This window comes from Rissa tridactyla, chromosome 8, assembly GCF_028500815.1.
Source record: "Rissa tridactyla isolate bRisTri1 chromosome 8, bRisTri1.patW.cur.20221130, whole genome shotgun sequence".
Classification (NCBI taxonomy): Eukaryota; Metazoa; Chordata; class Aves; order Charadriiformes; family Laridae; genus Rissa; species Rissa tridactyla.
This window is the reverse complement of record NC_071473.1, coordinates 6,651,423-6,672,817: the sequence shown is the minus strand read 5'-3', so window position 1 is coordinate 6,672,817 and position 21,395 is coordinate 6,651,423. Positions and strand designations below refer to the sequence as shown.

The 21,395-nt window shown below is 48.4% G+C and overlaps 1 protein-coding gene across 5 annotated transcripts in view; it reads right to left on the bottom strand.

Annotated features, from left to right (window-relative positions):
* The window catches only part of LMF1 (lipase maturation factor 1), a 207,308-nt gene that overhangs the window by 44,241 nt on the left and 141,672 nt on the right, over positions 1-21,395 (bottom strand). For all 5 annotated transcript variants that reach the window (XM_054211430.1, XM_054211433.1, XM_054211435.1 and 2 more), the window contains one exon: positions 20,617-20,784. In XM_054211430.1, coding sequence (XP_054067405.1) covers positions 20,617-20,784 — 168 coding nt within the window. The remainder of the gene's footprint in view (positions 1-20,616; positions 20,785-21,395) is intronic.

Below are 21,395 nucleotides of genomic sequence, written 5' to 3'. Positions count from 1 at the left end.
ATGTTCTTTGGAATAAATTTAGATGGGCAGGCTGAGTACCTCGAATCTCAGACAGCCCTGGCACAGGGAAACGGGGTCTGTGTTACGAATCCCTTTCAAAACAATTCAACCCCAAGGTTTTGGTTCGACCAATTGCAAAGACGTAGCAGCCAGCTGCAAAAGCTGGATCAGGACTCCGCTCCCCAAATTCGCTGGCGTTTCAATCCCAACTCTGATTTAAACTCATCTTTAAGTTAAAAGGAAAGGACACGACCACATCCGCAGGCGTAAGGAAAACGCAAGGAAAAAGTAAAGGGGATGTCACATCTGATCAGCATGACACTACGGTGGAAAACACTGGTGGCTTCTCTGATTTATATCTTTCTGCAGCTACTTTCTTTGCCTCATTAAAGGACATAATTTCAGTAACTCTAAGCTCTTAGCAACATCTGCAGTAAAATATTTAACTTGGGTTGGCTACTCCGTGTCACTGAAAGCCAAGGCTGGGTGTATTTCAAAATCCAGGATGACCTGGATTTTTCCACCAAACCAACCTCTCGCAGCACGTTCGGAGCTAATACATGTACGGGCGCGGAGCAGAGCTGCCGGCCGTGGGCTTCGGCAAGCTCGGGAGAAATTGGAAACAGTCGTGGCGTGAAAATGTACTGAGAAAAAAATAATCTGCTGTCTTATTTGGGACTGGTTACTGTTTGATTTTAATAAAGAAAGCCTGCAAAAGCCACAGGGATAAAAAATGAAGTACCGAATGCAAAAATTTTAGGAGAAATGCTATGTTTAATTAAAAGAAAAGGGGAGAAACCTGATGGAAGTGCAGAACAGTTACCGTGCCTTAGCATCTCTGTCAGCGAAGAGCCTTTGCAGCAGGCGGCAAAGCACCGGCCGCTGCCCCTGCACTTACCCTGAGCCGTTCCCTCCACTTTAGTAGAAAATGGGTTGAAAATGGTGACAAATAAACGATGTAACTGGCCAGCTCGCTGACACGTTGTACCGCACATTTAAAATACAAAATGCCCAACAGGTGGACATAAAGCCTTTGTGAAATTTTCCGAGGCCAAACGAAGAAGAAGGAAAAAAAGGCATTTTACTTACATCCCAGATGGTGGCTTAGCAATCCCCAAGCTGTCAGTGGTGGGGACTTAAGTAAATAGCGAATAAAATGTACATTGGGCAAAACCAGATATGCTTAAGAAAACACAAAACGTGTCAAAAACCACATTTTTATGCTGCCATCTGCAGCAGTTTCTTTTCAGCGTTGGGTTGCCTTGCTTGTAATTTAGGTTACAATGGGAACGAGGTGTAAATTATGAAATGATCAAAAAAAGGAGAACTTTCAGCTCTTTCCCTCTCCTCCTTGAGCAGTTCCTTCTCCACGGGAACAAACCATGCCCGAGGATGGCTGGTGGGATGGAGCCAGAACCCAGGAGGACCAGGATGCTCAGCGTTGCTCCAGCCTCGCCGGGGGAGCTTTTATTTCATCTGTGCGTTCGTGCGCACATTTATTTGCCTGGAGAAAACTGAAATAAATCTCCAATACGGGAACTGATTGCGCCTGTTTAGCACTAAATAGCAATACAAACATTTAAAAGAAGCTAAAGGCCCTGCATTTAGGTCTGCAGAGGAAGGCAGAAAAGATAAGGTGCTCTGAAGGGATACATGCTAAAGAATAAACTTTGTGCAATTTATCCCATAGGTAGCTGCCTGCACACATGGCACATTACGGGTTTCAAAAGCTGCCGAAGGAGCTTGTCTCCTACAGGGAGCTTTGAAGATCTCAACCATGAAGAGGTTAGTGCAGTGGGTATTTCCTGGTAGTATCATAGTACTTTTCCCAGCACAGATTTGGCCTATGTCAGATGGGATCACATGAAATGTAGATCCCGGCGGATGCTGGAGAGGAAGCAGAAAATGCCACCCACTTTCAAGGTCACAGCTGCAAGGAGATCGCTGCTCACGCTGCTGCACTGATCGCTTACATATGAGATGAACCTTGGAAGGGGAGTGAAAATATATGTATATCAGAATATTCCAGGAAGAACTGTCAACAGACAGCCCGCCTGCTGGAGGAGTAACGCCGCAATGAGCCCTTGCATTGATGAGAACTTAATGGCAGCTGCACTGTTATCAAGAAGAGATGCACTCTTGGAAAAAAAGCTGCATGGGGCTTGAGGTTTTCCAGCTCAAAATAATCTTTAGCAGAGGATGAAATACAGCTGCCTGTCCGTAAGTAAGTTCCTACGCTCCAAAGCGAGTGTGTGACTCATTCAGCAAAACCCGAGTGCATCAACATCAGCCATGGGGAAGATTTTAAAAGGTTACTCATTATTCACCAGCAAATTAGATTTGTCAACAGACGGAGAGAGCAAAAACTCAGTACTGCTTGGTTCTGTGATTCAAACAGCCTCATCTAGCAGAGTGGGATAATGCGCTTTTCTGAGCCAGGTGACAGCTAGCGTGACATTACGAGAGAAGGGGGCGAACAAGACACAGAGCAGAGGAGCCCAGAACTTGCCTGGCACTGGCTGGTGCTCTGCAGCGGCGTTTGACATGGCAGCGATCGGAAGGAGCGGGGGTCTGAGTCCTGCCAGGCTGCTGCACGCCAGCCCGGAGCTGGGAAAAGATGCAGGGAGCTTTGCTGGTCCAGTTTCTCTGCACCGTCAACACGGTGATCAGCACTTTGGCAATGCAGCTGATGTGAATGCCCGGTGCCAGGTCAGAGCAGGACGGGACCAGGAGGAATCGTACTTTGTGAGCCGAGAGCCGGGCAGCAGCGCTGCTCCTGTGTGCCGGAGGGGTCTGGCATGGGGAGAACCTTCCACACCCCTGGAAGGTCCTGACTTGGGTGGGCATCCGGACCAGGACCTTCATGCTATGGACTTCAGTCCGACATTGTTTCGGGAAGTTTTAGTACGGCTTTGTAGCTTAATGTCTTCTGACAGTGAGAAGGAAACCTTAAGGTTTCTATAAACCAGCATGTTTACAAGCGAGTGCCAAACAGAGCGCCGGGTCCAATGTGGCCTGCGAGCAGCCAGCCCCACCGCTGCAAAATTACACCATAGAGCACAGGACGTGCCACAAGGCATTCATCTCCCAACGCACAATTTTAGCCTTGAAATCTCTGCGTGACAGATACATGAGCAGCTCAGACATGACTGAGGGAAGTTTAACGAAGCAGCAAATTACAGCTCTGCCCAGGATTTTCCACCCGAGATACCACATAGGTATTTCCCAGTACTCACTCATCGGCAATTGTGGTCAGAGCAGCTCCTTTCTGGCGTCTTGTGGTGGCACCACTGCTGTCATGGTGCTGGTGGTCATGGGTCTCTGGGCCACATCAGGGCACTGTCACCAGAAAACAGATGAGCGATGCCAGCCCAACACGACAAAAGGTATTTGCACAGACCCAGCAAGCTCGAATGGAGCCCTTTGGTACCTGCTCGGAGGGGTCCTGTGGGACAGCCTGGTCCTGAAGACCCTCAGGGTTCCCTGTTTTGGCCTTGCCCTGGACAAGGAATGGTGGTTAGCCTCTGAGCTCATGAATGCTCATGATCAAACCATGAACATCTGGGACTTCTCTAATGCTTTGCTTTCAGGAACTCCATATGCTTTCCAGACTCAGGAGAGGATAGAAGCAAGAGCAGGAGTGCGAGACAGCACCTATGGAGACCGGAGCAGGGAGCAGAGCCCACCTGAGACACACGGTAGGGGATGCGGTGGCCGAGCTCCCACACCACACGCCCAGCCACCTCTCTGCAGTGACCTCAGCTTTGGAAGACAATTAAGCTGTGGTTTAAGGAATATCAGATCCACTCCTGACCTGATCCATTCACAGAAATCCCTCCGCATCCCCAAACACTGTTACCTTCCCCAACTTACTGCTATTTTAAATAAAAGTACAGATTATTTTGGCTGCCACGGATGGGACGGAGGTTTGCACTCAGTTACCCGCTGCGCCAGTTCTGCAAGGGAGGAAAAGCACCACGGAGAGAAAAGCAGCAGAACCCACCACATATGTCCCTGAAGCATCCTCTGACCAGGGCATCTCCACCGGAGCATGGCTGAGAGCACTGACTGCCCAAGCAGCCAAGGAAAACCACTGCAAGGACTCTTATCACAGCACTGGATGTGTGTGGAATATTTCATCTGGCACTTTTTGGAGCTCTCATAATCTTTTCCTTTATGATTAATATTAAACAAGTCATATTCCTTATGGAATTTCCTAACTGTGTCTGTTTATATTTTTCTCTACATCATAGTTAATATTTTAAGATCGTCCCTCTTTTTTTTCTCTTTTATTTCACATTCATATGTTTTTCCTCATTTTATAAATTAAGTTTCTTGTTTAGTAGTCATGACAACATCTGGCTGTGGTGGTTACACCACAGCCTGGGGCTTTTTTTTCCTCTTTTCTCCCCCCAAGCAGGCTTAGAAAAAATATCCTTTAAGTAAAGAGAAGCATAAAATGAAAGGGGCAAGTTCAGTACTGACTCCTCCTCCTTTCCCTCCAATGACCCACTTCAACACGACTTCCCAGCATGGTGGGTGAGGACTCATTTGGCTTTAATCCTGCAAAGTCTTATCCACTTAGTTAACTTCAATGGGAATACTCAGAGCACATCAAGTGAAACACATATGTAAGTCTTTAAAACCTTGAGGCCTATGCCTGAAAGGCAGAAAGCAAAAAGCTGGAGTTGCATTTTCCTTCTGGGCGTTGATCTTTGCGCAGCAGCTAAAGGGTTGTGGTGCTACAGGGGTGAGCACGGAGATGTGTCGCTCCCCGGGGTGAGGACGGGGTGACTTCCATGAGATGCCGTAGTTCAACACGATCTTCTGAACAGGGGCCACATGGACCATCATCGGACCAGCGACCACAGCTCCTGCACAGCCACCTGATGGCTTTTGCATCTCTCTCTTGCTCCGGACTCCCAACAAATCCCAGCAGCTGGAGGCAGCAGGACCTGCCTGCTTCCACCTCTGCTAATTTCAATCAGCAGGACGCGGTGATTAAAGCCTGCCTGTTTATCAGGGCAACCTGATAGATCAGGCACAGGGATTTCAAAGCAAAGGGGCATCACAAAAACAAATACATTTTTGTGACCTAGGGAATACCAGGGAATAAGTTCTTTAAGTGAACATTATATTTCAGTCTTTTAGGAAGTTGGTAACCAGTAGCTTAGACGGAATTTAGGCTTTTGAAAAAACAGGAGCATATTTTATTTTAGACTTCTCCCATGAGCACAGTAAATGGCGATGGGTTACGGATCTGTGTTTACCCATGGCAAGAGATAACTAAAATTCCATGGTGTCTTTTACATACTGAACATAAAATACCAATTACATAGATGGCCAGCCACACTGTAAGCAACGCTGAATCAAGAGGAGGCAATGAGGAAGGGAAAAGGCCAGGAATTTAACAAAGGCAGATGAACCTTTAATACGGCAGAACCTCTGGGAGCCCTGAGACACTGAGTCCAGATGTTCAGAGGTTGATGTAACCTGACTCCAAGAAGGAAGAGGATGTATTTCTTAAAATTCCCTGTTGTGCTTTAATTTACTGCAGTCTTGCAGAGGACGCATGTGGTGATCACAGGTGGAGTTTCAGATTGACCATAAACATGAAGTTGGGGGCAAAAGACTCGAGCCATTTCAGGTTTGGCTGCCAAGACGGTTGAGGTACAGATTTCCATGAAAACATCTCGCTCCCCTTCCCCTACGCTCCAGTAATCGGTAATGGGGGCCAGAGGAAAACCCTCCATCAGAGATAATGCAGGCACCAACAACCCTTTTTACTGATGGCAATGGGAACCAGGAGCAGGCAACAGCCTGAATGGAGGCTCTCCCGCTGATGACCACTTCTTCTCTGGGTGGACAAGGGGAAGGAAAAAGGAATGCAGAACGGATGGCAACATTTTGAAGCTCCATTTCTTATCTGTGGTCACATTTCTTCTAAACAGCCCCAGGAAAATGATCCCTGTACTTCTTTAGGACCCCACTTGTCTGCCCCTGAACACTTTGCGGGGAGGAAAGAAAAATATTGGCCCCGTAGTGTCTCTGGCACCATCCCATCTGCCCACTGAATCATAGACGGAGCTGATTTGGATGCATTGGGTTTCAGAGTGTCCCCTCCCCCAGATCCTGACCCTTTTACCTTGGCTTCGTTCCCTCTGAGGTTTCTGGCCTGCAGTAATGATCAGCATTTGATTAGGAGAACGGGCGGATTTGCCGTTGCTGCTACAGAGGGATTTGCATGGGGATTAGAACTGGTTTTCAAGGGTTGGCTATGGAATAAATGGCATCATTGATGCAATAAAAGCAATCCCTGTCCCTTTCCCATTCTCCACTCCTGCCATACTAATTCCCAACCTCGATCCAAACAAACAATGCAGTGTGATTTGGTTTTCCAGATGAAATTTTTAAATTTATGTTGACTCTGCTCTGAGTTTTCTACTGCCCCTGTATTTCTGCATGTCTCCACAGCACCTAGCAGCAGGAGCCGGCAGGTGCTCTAAAGTAGACCATGATGTGATGGTTCTCATCCACAGTGGATGAGAAATGAGAAAATCCTTCCTTCTCTCTCAACCTGTTTCATGCTATAGGAATGCAGAGCTCAGCAAATCCCTCTTTCCCTAACCTCTTACTTTGCTCAGGAAGAATGACCTGAGCTTTCATAATTTAACCTCTTCCAAAATCCACCATTTCCTCATGGAAGGAGGATGCAGCTGAAGGAGACACAGAAGAAACTCTCACCTTGAATGCTAACCAGCTTCAGGACTCCTGGCACAGGGCAGCACAGACCCAAGCATCCAGGGAAGAATTTGCAAAAGACGTTGGAAATTGTGTTAAAATGGCTCCTGCAGAGGAATTGGTTAAGGTAAGGATGAAAACAAATTCATCAATCTCTTTTTAGTGGGAAAAAGATGAGCTTCACAAAGAAACAACCAGTACGGTTATTAGAGTGATCCGTGCCTCCCAGGCACTAACACTTCAAGCATCGGAAAACCCAGGCAGAAAGGAGAAACTGCTTCTGCACCCCAGCAGGACGCAGAGGTGAGCATCTGGGTATATGGGCAAGGGGTCGCTTCCATTCCTGTGCCTCATGACCTGAAACAGGAGCAGACGAACAGGAAACGCATCGCCACGGAACACCGGGGGGTGGGGGGAGCATTTTGCAAAGACCATTTAGCACGGGAGGTTTTGGTTCCTCATTTCGTCTTCATGGCTTCGCTGGTTACAAAGGCTACGGCTTGCCACTGCCGCTGGAGAAGCACAGCAGGGTCGGGCACTCCTCTGACTCCCGGAGCAGACCTGGGGCTTTCACACCTTCAAAGGGGAAAAAGAAGGTTCTGCTACGTCCTGGGGAGAAAGGTTAACATGCAGCTATGAACACAACTTCAAGCCCACCTTCAGCTGATGGTACTGAGCTGACTGGAACAGCTACAGTTTGGGCTGTTGGCACAAACTCAACGCAGAGCATTTCCCAAACTCTACAGGAACCAGCCAAGATGACACAGGGGCACTCCAGAAGCAAGAGGGGCAGCCGGGCAGCAACCCGCCATCACAAGGAGAAGGGCTCCTCCGAAATTCCTGACCCTCTCCTCCTCTCTGCTTGCTTGCTTGCTTGCTCGCTCGCAAGGTGCAAGAACTCAATCCACGTGCCCTACCAACCCTGACTGCCGCACCACACAGGCCGTAATCTGGTACTAAACGTTCCCAAACTGCTCAAAGGATTTACTGCTTATTTTGTGACCTTTTCTGCTAGACTTTCTCCACGCTCCCATTGCACCAACTTGAATACGTGATTTGTGCACCTGGGGGAAATCCATGCTATGCACATGTAGATGCTTCCTCTAACACCAGCATGAGTTCAGTAATGACATGCTTCATAGAAGGAAACCAGCTTTTCGAGCTTTTAGAGGGTTCGGATCCTTGGATCTTTATTAGCTGAATGAATCAGCTGCATGGCTACCAGAAAGCCTCTGGGATTTTCTCTTTCATCTCCTCTCATCAGCACAAGTCACGAAAAGTGCCGATGTGATGAGTAGGGAACACTGTTTTAGGCACTTGCTTTCTCAGTCTTTGCAAAACTGGCACTGATCTAGGGTTGCTCAGCGCCTGCAAGTTTTTATTAAAGTAGGGTGTAAATTTAAAGTGCCATATCTCTTCCTGAATAGCTCCACATGTGGACTCCAAGCCTAAATGAAACCTATGTTGTTCCTGTTTAGCTTAACCCGTCTTCAAAGTGAGTTCCATAAGTGTGAAACGAGCAGTTAATCAAGAACACTTCCCCTGGACAGACAAACCATCAGTGTGCTCCTGGGAGAGATGAAAGGAAAAGGCGAGAGTCCCTCGGAGGAAAGCAAGAGAGGTGAGACCTCATGCTACAAACACTGGCCTGGAACACGGCATTTTGGAGTTTGAGGCTCAACTGAGCTCAGCCACCGACCCAGTTTATGGCAGCAAGAAAAATCCATTACCCTCTGCAAAATGCCAACGTTAACCCAAGGAAAGGAAAGGTGAGACTTGGGGTTTGTGAACAATTCTCCGGGGGAGGATCACCACCGCCCACAGTGCAGCATCTCCATCCCATGGGTGGGTGGGCACAGAGCCTGGGAAGAGCCGGGCACCGCTGCCGGCATCCAAGTGCAACATCACTCATCTCGGCCAGCGCCGCAAACAAACCACAGCTGCTCAGAGTATCTTGCACTAATCGGCGATTTCTCTGAGTCACCGGCTCCAAGAAACCCCAGTTTTTATAGGAAGATGAAAGAAATGAGTGACACAGGTTTCCTGCAATTTCTAGCTGTTGCATCACCAAAGAGATAATGTCTTTGGTGGTGCCTGGGGAATCGGATAATACAGCTGTGTAAACTGCGTGTGGGCTAAAGTATCTCAGGGCCGCATCCTCATCCCAACACTTCCAAATCAAAATAAAACCTCTCTGGAGGCAGCATCATTACAGAGAAACATTAAACCCAGCAACTTGGCCCAGAACAAGCAAATGAGTTATTTTCATCAAAGGAGGACACTATTAAATCCATCTTCACCTCTATCCCTAAGCAGCCCGGACACCAAGTTCCATGGCTTTGTCTTTACCCTGAAACTACAAGGGATTAATTTTAATGGCTTTAATTAAAGCTATCCGATCTTTGTGCAAGGGATAGTGGTAAAACTTGCATCTCCGTGAGTAGTTTTATGGATGTACATTCAGCTGGCACAAGGTGTGTTTAAATCCAACTACCCACACATATAAAAGATGCACTAATTTAACTCGGCAGAAAAATCACTTACTGAAATATGCAAATTAATAAAAAAACCTGAGTTGACCACCTGGGAGGACAGCAGGTATCACTGGGGCACAGACTCTGAATGAGCTCTGAGTTACCCTCATGGCCCCAAACGAAGCTCTAGCCCACGAGCTGGTACCTGCAGCTCAGGTCTTTGCCACCGGGTCCCGGCACAGCCGACGCGTGCACGGCAGCGACGCGGAGAGCTGCACTGCCCTTCACCCCCAGCACACACCCCCTCCACGCGCCCAGCCGCCGAGGAAGACTCCTGCTGGTGAGGAAGATGCATAGAGCTACGTCTCTGCAGGGAAATTTGGACACGGCCACGGGCAGAGTCAACAGAGTTAAGATTTTCAACACACGGGGAGGTACAGCTTGTTCAGAGGAGCTCTAGCCCACTGGGCTCCCTGGCTGTGCTAACCTGAGCCCAGAAACCCAAGGTAAGAGCGTAATATAAACTATTCTAACAGCCAGTGATACCGGAGGAAAGACTAAAGAGCAGTAATGGTAGGAACCCCTCATTTCCGCCAGGAGAGCTCGCTGTAGCCGTTAACTGCGGCAAAATCCTCCCCCCACCCCCAAGAACACGGCACCAAAGGCAACAGCCCACTCCCAGCCCCTTCCACTCCTCGAATGGGCACGTTATGTCTTCACATGTCTATATCTGACACTATTAAATGATTCTCTTCGTAATACATGTATTATAAATTCCCTTTAAAAAAAGTTCATAATCTGCCATCTGTTTCCAGTTAGGCTGTTCTGATTTCTTCTTTTTTTGAAATGGAATATAAAACATTATTTAAAGGTCCCGTAATCTAGATGGTGGGAGGAAAGAAACCAAAATCCAAATACCACCACCACGATCACCACTGTCACCCTGCCGAAAAGCAAATACTTGGTGAGAGCCAAGGGCTGGGAAGACACAATCTGACCAGTTCAGATGAGGAACAAGATACAGAAAACGTGATTAAGCTTGTAAGAACTTTACCATCACTTCAAGCCATTATACTGAAACTGGATAAATCCACAGCTTAAAGACATTTGACACGTATTAGTGGGCGAGTCCTTTGGCTTGGGCAACGTTAATGGCTCATAATGGTTTTAGTTAGGCTTAGTAGCTACACCTAAACATAAATAAATAATCATCACTGGAAACATGGTAACAGTGCATGTTCAAGATCATGTCATTGACTTCAGTAACATCTCTGGTTTATAGCTGGTCTGGCTCTTATTAGACATAATGTTTTATACATACACTTAGACATACATGCAATCACATGTGCAACACATACTTTATCTCCCATCCTTGTTTGGACCCAAATGCTGCAGCATAGCACCGAGCGAATCACATCTGGAAAGTGCAGATGTTTTGAAGCTATTGCAGCCTCGCCAACTCATATCATTTCACTGACAACATCGTCGTAATTGATTTTTCTCTTCAAGCCCAAGCACCTGGACATTCTGCTACAGGACTGCAGACATAAAAGTTCTGGGCTGCAGAGAAATCTTGAAAATCAAATGCAAAATTAAAAGCCGGGGGCTGGCGGGGGGGAGGAAGCCCCAAACCTGCCTCACAGCCCTAGAGCCCAACCTCCCCAATCTCTTCCCTTGGCAAAGGAAGGACCACATGTGGTGGATGTCAGCCACATCGTTTAATACGGCTCTGGAAGGTGTTCATGTAGTGTGAAGAGGAGAGCAGTGTAAAGCCTACACAGAACAGCACAGAAAATGAGACTTCTGAGTACCCTGGAAGGCTGTAACGCAGACAAAATACTTAGGGCAGCCAGAATTGGTTGCATTTTCACGATACTTAAGGAAATCTTGCAATTTGGAGATCTAACTTGTGATCTTTGAACCTCATTGCTTAGCAATATGCCCAAGGATGTGGGGGCACCAGAGCCTACCCGGTCCCTGGGTCTCCCTGGCTTGGCCATGGGGGTTTCTGTGGCACAGAGATGATACCAACAGCACTGAACTGGGCCACCACCACTGGGATAGCCCGACACGTGGCACCTTCCACCATGAACCTGAAACGCAGCTGGAATTCATCCTTCTGGCACGGCCACATGCTCCCTTCCCTCCCTGCCACCGTATCCTTTTGCCGTATGAGCAAATATATGCTGCTCTGAAACTAAACCAGTGCTCTTGGATGGCCAGACTCTTCCTGGCCCCAAAACCAAGAGCCCCAGTCAACAGTGAAAATTAATACGGACCTTCCTGCTGCGTTTTTACAGCCATGGCAGTGCTCTGCATCCTGGGGGCCTCCCGTGCAAATCTGATTTCATAGCTGGGTGTAAAATCTCGCTCTCGGGTTTAATAAGCAAAACCACTATCGGTAGCAAAGGTGAGACAACAGGCATCCCGGCCCGGGACATCTTAACAAGATGCCTCCAAGACACAGTGGACCCTCTTCCGTGGAAAACACATTTCGAGTAGGACAACCAAACACGGAGGCACCAAAAATCAAAGGCCGACAGTGTCCCAAATAACCACATTCTATTTTCAATTTAAAAAAAAAAACAACCCGCAAACCCAAGGCTGTGGGATCCCTCCAAAGTTTCTCTCCGCGTGCCAGCAGGATGACTGATGGTAAATCACACCAGCTCCAGGGCTCCGTCGCAGACTGCTGCCAGGCGGCTCCGCCTGTTGGAGTCACTGACGGTCCCCTTTCCAATTAATCAAGTTCCCATACTGATTAACAGCATGATTCATGTCTCTCGTTAGGCGCATTCTGTAACAAACAAGGCTGTATTTCAAGGCCGCTGGCTTAATGGTTAAAATAAATACCTTCCAAATTTCTATTTTCAAGTAGCTGAACCTTTTCCACCTTTACAACTAATTCAGACTTCCTTCAAATTATTTTTCTAAGTAATATAACAATTTGTTTTTCATTAGAGCTTGTCAAAGCCGGACTTTGGTTTATTTTGAGAGAAACCAGCACTCTCCAGAAACTGTTTAGTACAATTTGAATGACGCCCAAAGGGGTTATTGCAGCCACAATCAAAACAGAGTTTACAGCACTGGCTAGGGGTGACACTTTATTTAATGATTTAAAAAAAAAAAAAAAAAAAAAAAAAAAGAGGAGAAAAAACCCCCAGCCCCCTGAATCAGAAGCTAATTAAATGCACTCCTATGGCTAACAGTAAGTGTTTCTAAGTCACTCCGACTACTGCAGAATGCAAGAACTTAACTTGTTGCTAACTAATACCAGACACCATTATACGAGCAGCGTTATTTACTGATTTGGGGTGGTATGTGCTGGTATTCTCGTGTCTGGCACGGCAGCCTTGCCTCGCAACAGATATTATCAAGCTGGATGTGAAATCAAATATAGGAGTGATTAAATAGTTTGGGTTCTGCCTGCTTAAGTTGGATTTTTTTTCTGGGGGGGTGTGTAGCCCGGTATTTAATTTAAGGTGGCTGAAATGTAACAGAAAATCTACCCTGTACCTCCCTCGATTTCACGTTCCTTTTGTTTTGCTGTCGAGCAAAGCAGAGCTGGAGCCGCGCCAGGGCAGAGGGCTGGAGGACGAGCGAGGGGCAGGAGGACCCTGGCCGCCCCCCGCCCGCGGGACCGGGATGGGGGCTCAAGGCTGGCCCCAGCGACCCGGGGGCTGCAGCCATGATGAATAATCTCCGTAACCTCAGTCCAGTGCTTCAAGGTTCCCAAACAACCTTTCAAAATGCTCTCCCTGCGTCCTCCGTCTCAGACCTGAGTCCAAAGCAGATTTTTAAACAATTGAGCTGCAAAACTATTTTCCATCAGGCCGTTCCGCACCCCCCCCCCAGCAGCAAACTCATGTTCTGCTGTTAATTTTCCTGGGACGTTCTCCGTTTGTTTTTTTTTTTTTTTCTTTTTCTAAACCACAACAAAATCAACAAAATTTGGACTTTTGTGAAGGCTGAATTTCCTCTTTGTTTGCGCAGGGGAAAGGCCACGCTGCCGCCCAGCCCCAGCAGCAAACACCCACTCGCCCGCAGCCTCCCAGGGACGCTGCTCCGGGGGGACCGGGCTCCCTGCATCCCACCTTGAGGGGCATCTGCAAGTGAAATCAGCGGCTGGCCTGAGGATATCACCTGGAGGAACAGCATCTGCAGTCTTTTAACTCAAAGGTAGTCACGGTGCCGATCTCCACGGGAGCAGTGCAGGACGGATGCCCGAATTTCCTGGCTGCTGCCTCCCAGCAGCCCTGGGGTGGCTCCTATGGCGAATTGGGCAGCGGCTTTATCCTCATGCACAATTTGTTCACAAGGCAACGACACTACTCTGCAACAGTAAAGAAAAACAACTACTTGGGCAGTTCAAATGTCCTATAAGTGTATGATTAAAGCACAAACGAGGGGCCTGATTCCTCTGCCACAAGCCTGGGACTTGCGTAACCCTGATAATCCACCTGGAGACACATCTGATTTACACCAGTGTAAGAAAAAGAACAAAACCAAGCTCCTATCTGACAAGTGAAAACAAACACTGGATTCAAACACTTTCTGCAGGGAAAGGGGGAGCTGTTTAATTTTTGTTCCTTCTCTCTGGGCTGCTGCTGTGACCTCTGCTACCTCTTAAGTCAGCAACACAATATGTTGCAGCTGTGGCACTGCAACAGCATGATTTAATTTGCATGTGTGTGGCTGGAAGGGCAGTTCATCCCTCCAACGTCTTGCGGCATGGCAGAGGCAGCAGCGGTGGAAGCAGGGGGCTCGGTCCTCCCATCCCAAAAGAGCTGGCGGGGGAAAAGCCCTGCTTCGCCTCCCATGCACAGCTTTGGAGAGGAGATGGGAAAGGGATCAACTGGAGGAATATGTCCATTTCCATCAAAATTTTTAGGAGGCTGGGGTTTGTCCAAGACAAGGGAAAAAAAAAAAAAAAAGGTAGAAAATATCTATTCAACAACTGCTTTCTGCTTAGAAAAAGAAAATAAGAGGCAAATCACCTTGCTGCCCACTCTCCTATGTGCTCACGGCTCCCCAAAGCACAGGAGCTGCGTGTCTCCGGTGCGGTGCCCAGGGTGGGCAAGGGTAGCACTCAGCGCTTGTCTCCCAGGGAAAAGAGCCGGAGATTTCCGCTGCAGGAGGCTTCTGCTGCAGCCCCCCCCACCCCGGGGGCTCCCTCTCAGCGGGTCCTTCCCCCCTGGCCCTCCACCAGCTCGTAAAGCTGCCGCCTTCCCGCGCAGCTCCTTGGCCGGACCCCGAGCGCTGTCTTGGGAGCTTTCTTTGTCAGCGCTCTCAGTTCGAGGGGGTTTTTGGCTGCGGAGGTTTTTATCTTTGCCTTCCGCAAGGCTGGAATTCAGCTTTGCTCTTGGCATTGTCATCCCTCTGCTTTAGATACAGCTCCCGCTGAAAAACATCCTGGGACAGCCCGGAGTTAAAGCCCACTGCCAAACCTGGGCGGGACGAGGACGCGTGGCAGTGAAGAACTGGCAACCTCAAGGCGTTGCCACTCCGGCTCCTTCAGAGAACTTCTGTCCTGACGTGTGACGCCGGGGGCTGAGCCCACCCCGGCCCGCCTTGGGAGCTCCCCAGGCACGAGGCTGCGCAGAGGATGCTCCCCGCAGGAGGACGAGCCGGGAGTCTTCAGGGGCCACGCAAAGGAGTTGGGTTCCCAAAATTCATACAAATCCAACGGGATTTGAATGCCTAAAGCTCTCCCCGCATCCTGAAAATCCCAAACTGTGCCTATATGACTATAACCCAGAAGAGCGCCATGGAAGCAAAGGAATGACCCTGCTTTTCCAACAGTGCTAGCTTTATACTTTCCATTTACTTTTTATTTATTTATGGATTTTGCCTTTGTGATACTGAAGCTCCTTCCCATCTGGCACAGCCAAAACCACCCCCTGGCTGTAAGAAACCTCAGCTCTCTCCCATGCGGGCCCTGCAGCCTCCTCGCCATGCTCCCCTAACCCAGCTCTACCTGCCAGCTCGTAGGGGCAAGGTGGCTTTTTCCTGGCTTTTTGGCTTTCCTCTCGCTTCCCCTCATCAACTCGTTTGCCAAAGCAGTGTAATTTTACTGCCTGGCTTAAGGAGCCAAGAAATACGTTCGCTGGTGTAAGCTGTGCATTAGACGTTGTGAAAAACATGCAGCTTCAGGGTTTTAGGAGCCAGCTCCAGAGAAGAGCGAAACACCCGCAGAGCAGCAAGGCCGTGGGTTTGCACCCTCTCCGGTTTCACTCATGGACGCTGCTGGTGCTCGGCTCTCTCTGGCCGTGGGTGGTTGAGCGCAGGGACAGACCTACGGGCACGCAAAGGCGACCATCTGTGCACAGGGGATGGAAGCATCAGCGGGGAGACAGGAGAGACAACGCAATGCTCTCGTAGGTGGTGTGGTGGGAAAAGGTCCTGTGCCATCGACCTGCAGGCAGGGGAAAGGACGTGCCTTCCCTAAGCAGCACTTTCATCCTTCCTCCCCCTTAAAACCACAAGCTCCTCAGGGCACGGACAGGCTCTGGCTCGATGTTTCTACAGAACCAGATTAACAGGGTCCAGATCTCACCTATGGTCTCCAAGACCCTCCAAGACCTCTTCTTCCACCTCCAGATACTAAAGCCACATTTTGGACTGAATTCTCCTGGACTTTGGGGTGCTTCAGATCTACATGCGTATTTTTGAGGCTCAGACCCCAACACTAACTACAAAATCAGCCAACTGGTACCATCAGACTCAAAGTGCAAGAACCATTCATTGAAGTGATTTGTAAAACATCGGCCACTGTGGCCCCCTGCAGCTGGATTTCCATCGCGTAAAGTGAGCATCACATTCAATAGCCACCATCAAGAGACATTCAATGAAAACAATCCCATCTTTAGGAATTAAAGGTGTCCAAACCCACAAACTCAGCGATGGAAGTTTAAATCTAATGAGGTGATGCACATGTCCCTGCTCCAGACACGAGCATCTTGGCAAACATGGTCCCGCCTCTACATAGCAACTACAACATGTCCCTATACTCCCCAGGAAGGATGACAATAAGCGGTAGTAAAAAGCTTTTAGTATTTAACGAACTCTCAAAAACTCTAAGGGCTCTCGGTTACACATGTGCAAAGGGCAAACTCCACCTCAGGCTTGTTTGGAGGTTTCCGTGGCTCAGACTGGCCATTTCTCACCAGCCTGTTTTTACAGGGCTGTAGCGCAGAGCCGAGCAGGGAAGGAGCTGAGTTACAAGTCTCCTCCAGCTTTATTCCTTGGCAGAGACAATTCGCAGCAGTGTTGCTCAGCACGTCAAGTCTGGCACCTGCTTACAATAAATCCCTAACAAAGCTTCAAAGTTAAACGTTCATTTACTTTAATTTCTGGTTTAGATTTGGATTTCTATGTACTGTAAATGCTGGAAAGAATGTTTTTTTGAAACAATGCTGCATATTTACCTTGGATATCCTCTATGATTGGCTGCCCTTCATCTAAGATTTCTTTCTAAATGCAAAGGGATGCTCTCGGCCCAGGCTGTCTAAAGGGAAAGCTTTGCCACCATCACCCGCTAATGCTTTCACGCCGGCTGAGATCTTTCGAGCGGGCTCCCTTGCAGGTGGGATGGGCTGATGCAATACTTTGGGTCTCAGAAACCCAAGGGGTTTGAGTCCCAGCAGACGCAGAAGGAAGAGAAAAGCCTCGTGGGTTGATGCCAACCTGTGCAGATGAGAGTGTGGGAGTCTTCGCTTTTAGGACACGCGTGATGGGAGACAGTAAGATGGGCACTGTTAAACTGTTTAGTCCGCTGAGCACGCACCTGCCTGTTGGCTGCACTGGCTGAGAGAGATTCCTCAGCCTTGGAGGCGCCATGTCCCAGAGCTTCCCCTCCATGGTCATCTCTTCAGTGCAAACAGCTTCCTCGGGAACAGGGTTTCATGCAGCAATTAATGACAAGGTCAGCACAGCCCATTCAAACCTTTCTCTTGGGAGCAAGGAGTCACCGGTGCGGAGGACATGTACCCACTCTGACTGTCCCTAGCATGGATGACACACACAGCCTGGTGGGACCCCGTGCCACCCCATGGGGACAGTCCCCAGCCCTGAGCTGCTGGCCGGGACTGCGAGCAGCTGCGCTGGTGGCTGGGGAGCAATTCCGCAGCCCACCCGGGGGACGAGCGGCTGACGGGGCCTGGCTGTAAAACCTTGGATGACATTTTTCTCTCCACTCACCTTTGATCCTGGCAAACATGCTCTGGGCGCTGCAATCTGATTGAGAATCTCTCTGTGTGCAGATGTCCTGCAAAAACTACACCCACAGCTGTAAATCACAAAGCCCTCCCCAATCTGGCTGTTAGCGACAATGGAGAATGATTTTTCTAATGGGAACTGGCCAGCATTCAACTCACTCCTTGATTTTTATTTTTTTTTTTTTTTTAAGCAAAGACTATTTATATCGAGAGACTTGCAATAAGTAAGACTCTTCAATTAATTCGAGATCAAAAAGCAGCCAAAAGGGGGAGATTTCTGGAAGCTCGAGCTACAGGGACTCGTATCAGAGCAGGCAGAGCCCAAACCAAAATCACGGCAACATCAACGCACACCAAGCACCGAAACCGTGGGGTGTCCCGGCTCCGCGGGCTCCCTGCTGCAGGTCTTGTGAGGACACGGGTGGGTGGCGAACACGGGGAGGGGACGGTGCAGAGATGCGCCTACACAGTGTGTGTTTCAGTCCTCATCACCCCAATCTCCCCGCACAGTAGGTGGCCCAGGGTGGTCCTGCACACCAGGACCAGCCCAGTCTGCCTAGGGCACAACCAGCACAACCCCACAGGAATGCAGTGGGGGACAGTGGGGCACAGACATCCATCCTCCCCGCACGCTCTCGTCTCCGCTGAGCCGGCGGGCTGCCGAGTCCCTCCTTTCTGACATTTCCAAACTCACTAAGCCTTTTTCCTTACAAACGAGAACTAGGCAAGAAGAGTAAGTTCACACTTCAGGGGGGTGGGGGGGAAGGCTTTTTTTCTTTAAAGCACAACTTTTTTCGGGTTCCTGACAAAGCAATATTCTCCAGGCCAGTTGGAATCTGGAAAAATACACTCACTCAACCTAGCCACCATGACTCCAATAACAATTATAAAATGTCCAATAAAACTTGCATGTAATGTCAATTCAAATCTTGAAAAGCAGAATTAAGTGGTATATCAACATTAAACTTTATTGCTTCCTTTGCAGAGCAGAAGTATTGTCAATAAAAGTCATTCTGAATGAAGAAAAGGGGCAGTAAATATTAAATAAACAGGTTTTTGTTGAAACGCTATAAATGCACCAGAGCTGCATTTTACACTGGGACCCTTTTTTCCTTTGCAGACTCCCCTCATGATAGAAATAAGTCAGTAATTGCAAACTATCAATAAAGCGCCAATTAAAGGGTGGTTAGATGCATGCATTTACAATATGTCATTATGAGCCTTTATTGTATGTAGTTGGCTTTTTCAGATCCCACTGGCTCCGGCTGAAGTCCCCCAGCACACAAAGAGCCGTGCTGCTCGTTAGAGGCCCTCGGAGGAGCCGTGAGGCTGCAGGCGTGCGCCAGGCGGAGAGCCACGGCCAGGGGCTTGGGGCGCATCCCCCGTGTGCCCCATCCCAGCCCCTGCCCGGCAACACGGCAAGGACGGCGAAACCCAGAGCCGAGAAGGGGATGAGAGAGGAGCGTTTGGTCAGGCTTTCTGGTCATGGAAGTTTCTTCTGGCCAACATGTGAAGATAAAGCATCACCATCTCAGTCCATCACGCTACTAATCTTCTGCCAAGGCAGATGCGAGCAGAGCTCTGCTCCGAGTCACGGCAGCTCTGCCTGGAATGCGGCAGCATGGTTTGTTTTCTGACAAGCCGCCCACCGTGGTGTGCTCTGCTCCTTTTCTGGGTCTACTCACCTTAGAAAGAGCCATCGCTATCCTCCCTACATATTGTTTCACACAAACTTATTTCTGCACGCAATTCCTGCTCGCTAATCTGATCTCTGCCATGTCAACACCCGCATGCTTCTGCAACGAGCAGCCGATAGAGACGGGATGTTTTGCTTTGTCCATGAGACAAAAGAGCAGGTTTATTTTAGGGTTGGGCTGAATATAATCCTGCCCATGACACTGAAAACCTCAGGTGCGATGCCCGTCACAAACACAACTGGCACCTCGTGGAGCAATGCCCCGAGACCTCTTCAGGTCAGACCTTTTCTGCCCCACTGCTGGGACCTCCAGCCTGAGAAGATCCATCCCAACAAAACCAAACCCGATGCCAAAAAGGTGTGCTGAGCAAGCAGAGGTACAAGCTGCGTGTTCGGCGGTAGCCAGACATAACGGGACGCATTTCAGAAGCAGGAGAATGATCAGGCATCCCTGCAAGGGCACAAATCCTGCACCTTTTATGTCAGCCCTTTAAAATCTGATCAGCATTTTTGTGGTTTACCAATAGAGTTTATAAGCTGTTCTCCAGTTTAAGCATCACACGTATTTCCAGGAAGCAGTAACAGCTACTGAGTATGAATTTCACGATGCTGAAATGATATCGAACAAACACCGCAGTCAGCAAGGGCTGAGAGCTGTGCTTCTGCGAGTCAGAGCGGCTGGGGTTTAACGAGCTGTTTGAATTATGTCGGGGCAGAGACAAGAGAAATCAGATGTGGTCTAGGAAAATATATATGCAGGAGCTTCTGTCTTCTGACTTTTGCACAGATTTATTTATTTCACGTACACAAAAAAAAAAAAAACCAAAAAATCAACTGGAATGTGAATGCCATTCATTTTTGAAGAAATTATTTTCACTACGAACCTAGGCTCAGTAAATCTGATGGTTGTAAAAAAACCACTCAAACATTTTGAAAGACAAAGAACAGCCCTTGAATGTTAAATATATAAAAAAATCCCTTCAAAGGGTGAAAGATGTCTATAAAAATTAACTTTTGGAGAAACTGCAATTATTCATCCCAGACATTTGCAGGATCAGACCCTTTGCACTGGTCCTGGGCTGATGTTTCTCTGCCATCCTACGAATGGAAACCAAACCAGCAGCACAGGAAAGAAACCTCCAGCAACGCGCTAAGAGCAGCCACGCCAGTGTGAACCACCCGAGAGCCAACAGCTAATAGCTGTGAATCATCTTGATTCACTTGAGCCTGAACTCTTGACCTGTTGCTTGAGTCAGTTCCTCTGGATGCTGCTCCTGCTCGGAGAAGATAGGCTCCAGCGAACCACACCACTGCTGTTCCCAGCACGCGTGGCCATGTCCCTTGCTGCAGGACCCAGTGTGACAAATGTGTGTCTGCATCCTGGTCACCTGGGTCCCAGCCCACGAGAGGTTTTATACCCTTTGAACACCCCCTGCTCCGTCCCAGGAGAAGATGTGACCCTTAAGAAGTAAACCCAGGAGCATCTCACCTGGAAGAGGATCTGCAAGAAGCCGTGTACGATGCACATCCGCCGTCCCAGGAAGAGAAAGAATGGCACCACCAGCTCGATGAAGTGATTGACCAAGGTCTCGAACTGATGAAACCACCACGGCGAGCGATGCATGAAGTAGGCGATGGGGTTGGGCACTGGCTGCGTCTGAAAGAGGGAAGAGAAAAAGAATCAATCCCTCTCCAAGGCTCATCATCGCGGGGAGCTACAGAGCTCTTGGCCTTTTTTCCTTATTTTTTTCCCCCAGTTTGCTCACAGCAGAACCGTCCTTTGCCTCTGGGCACTCATTTCATTTTAGAGAAAATGACTTCATTCAATTTTTTTCATGCAAACCCAAGGAATTTTTAAACCAATACATCTTTTAAAAAAAACAAGAGTTTTAATTTTCTCTTTTTTCATCATAACCAAAACTTACTCATCTGAAATGAAAACCGCTGTTATTTAATACTGAAATGCTACACGTAGCTCCACACCGACGGATGTTAAATTGCTCTGCGTGAGCGCTGAAGATCATCAGAGCAACTAAGCAGATACAGAAACTGAGAAAAAGATTTTCTCAGGGTCACACAGCAGGTCAAACAGAGCCAGGAATGGAAACCAGATTTCAAAACCTAGGAGATATTCTTTCAAAATGTTTAAATTTGAAATAAATGTGGTGGTAGAGTTGCTTTCCAAAATTGTAATTTGGGAGAGGAAAGTGTAATTCCTCTAAACATGCTATATTGGTTTAAGGTATTTACATACTGGCCTTGTGACAA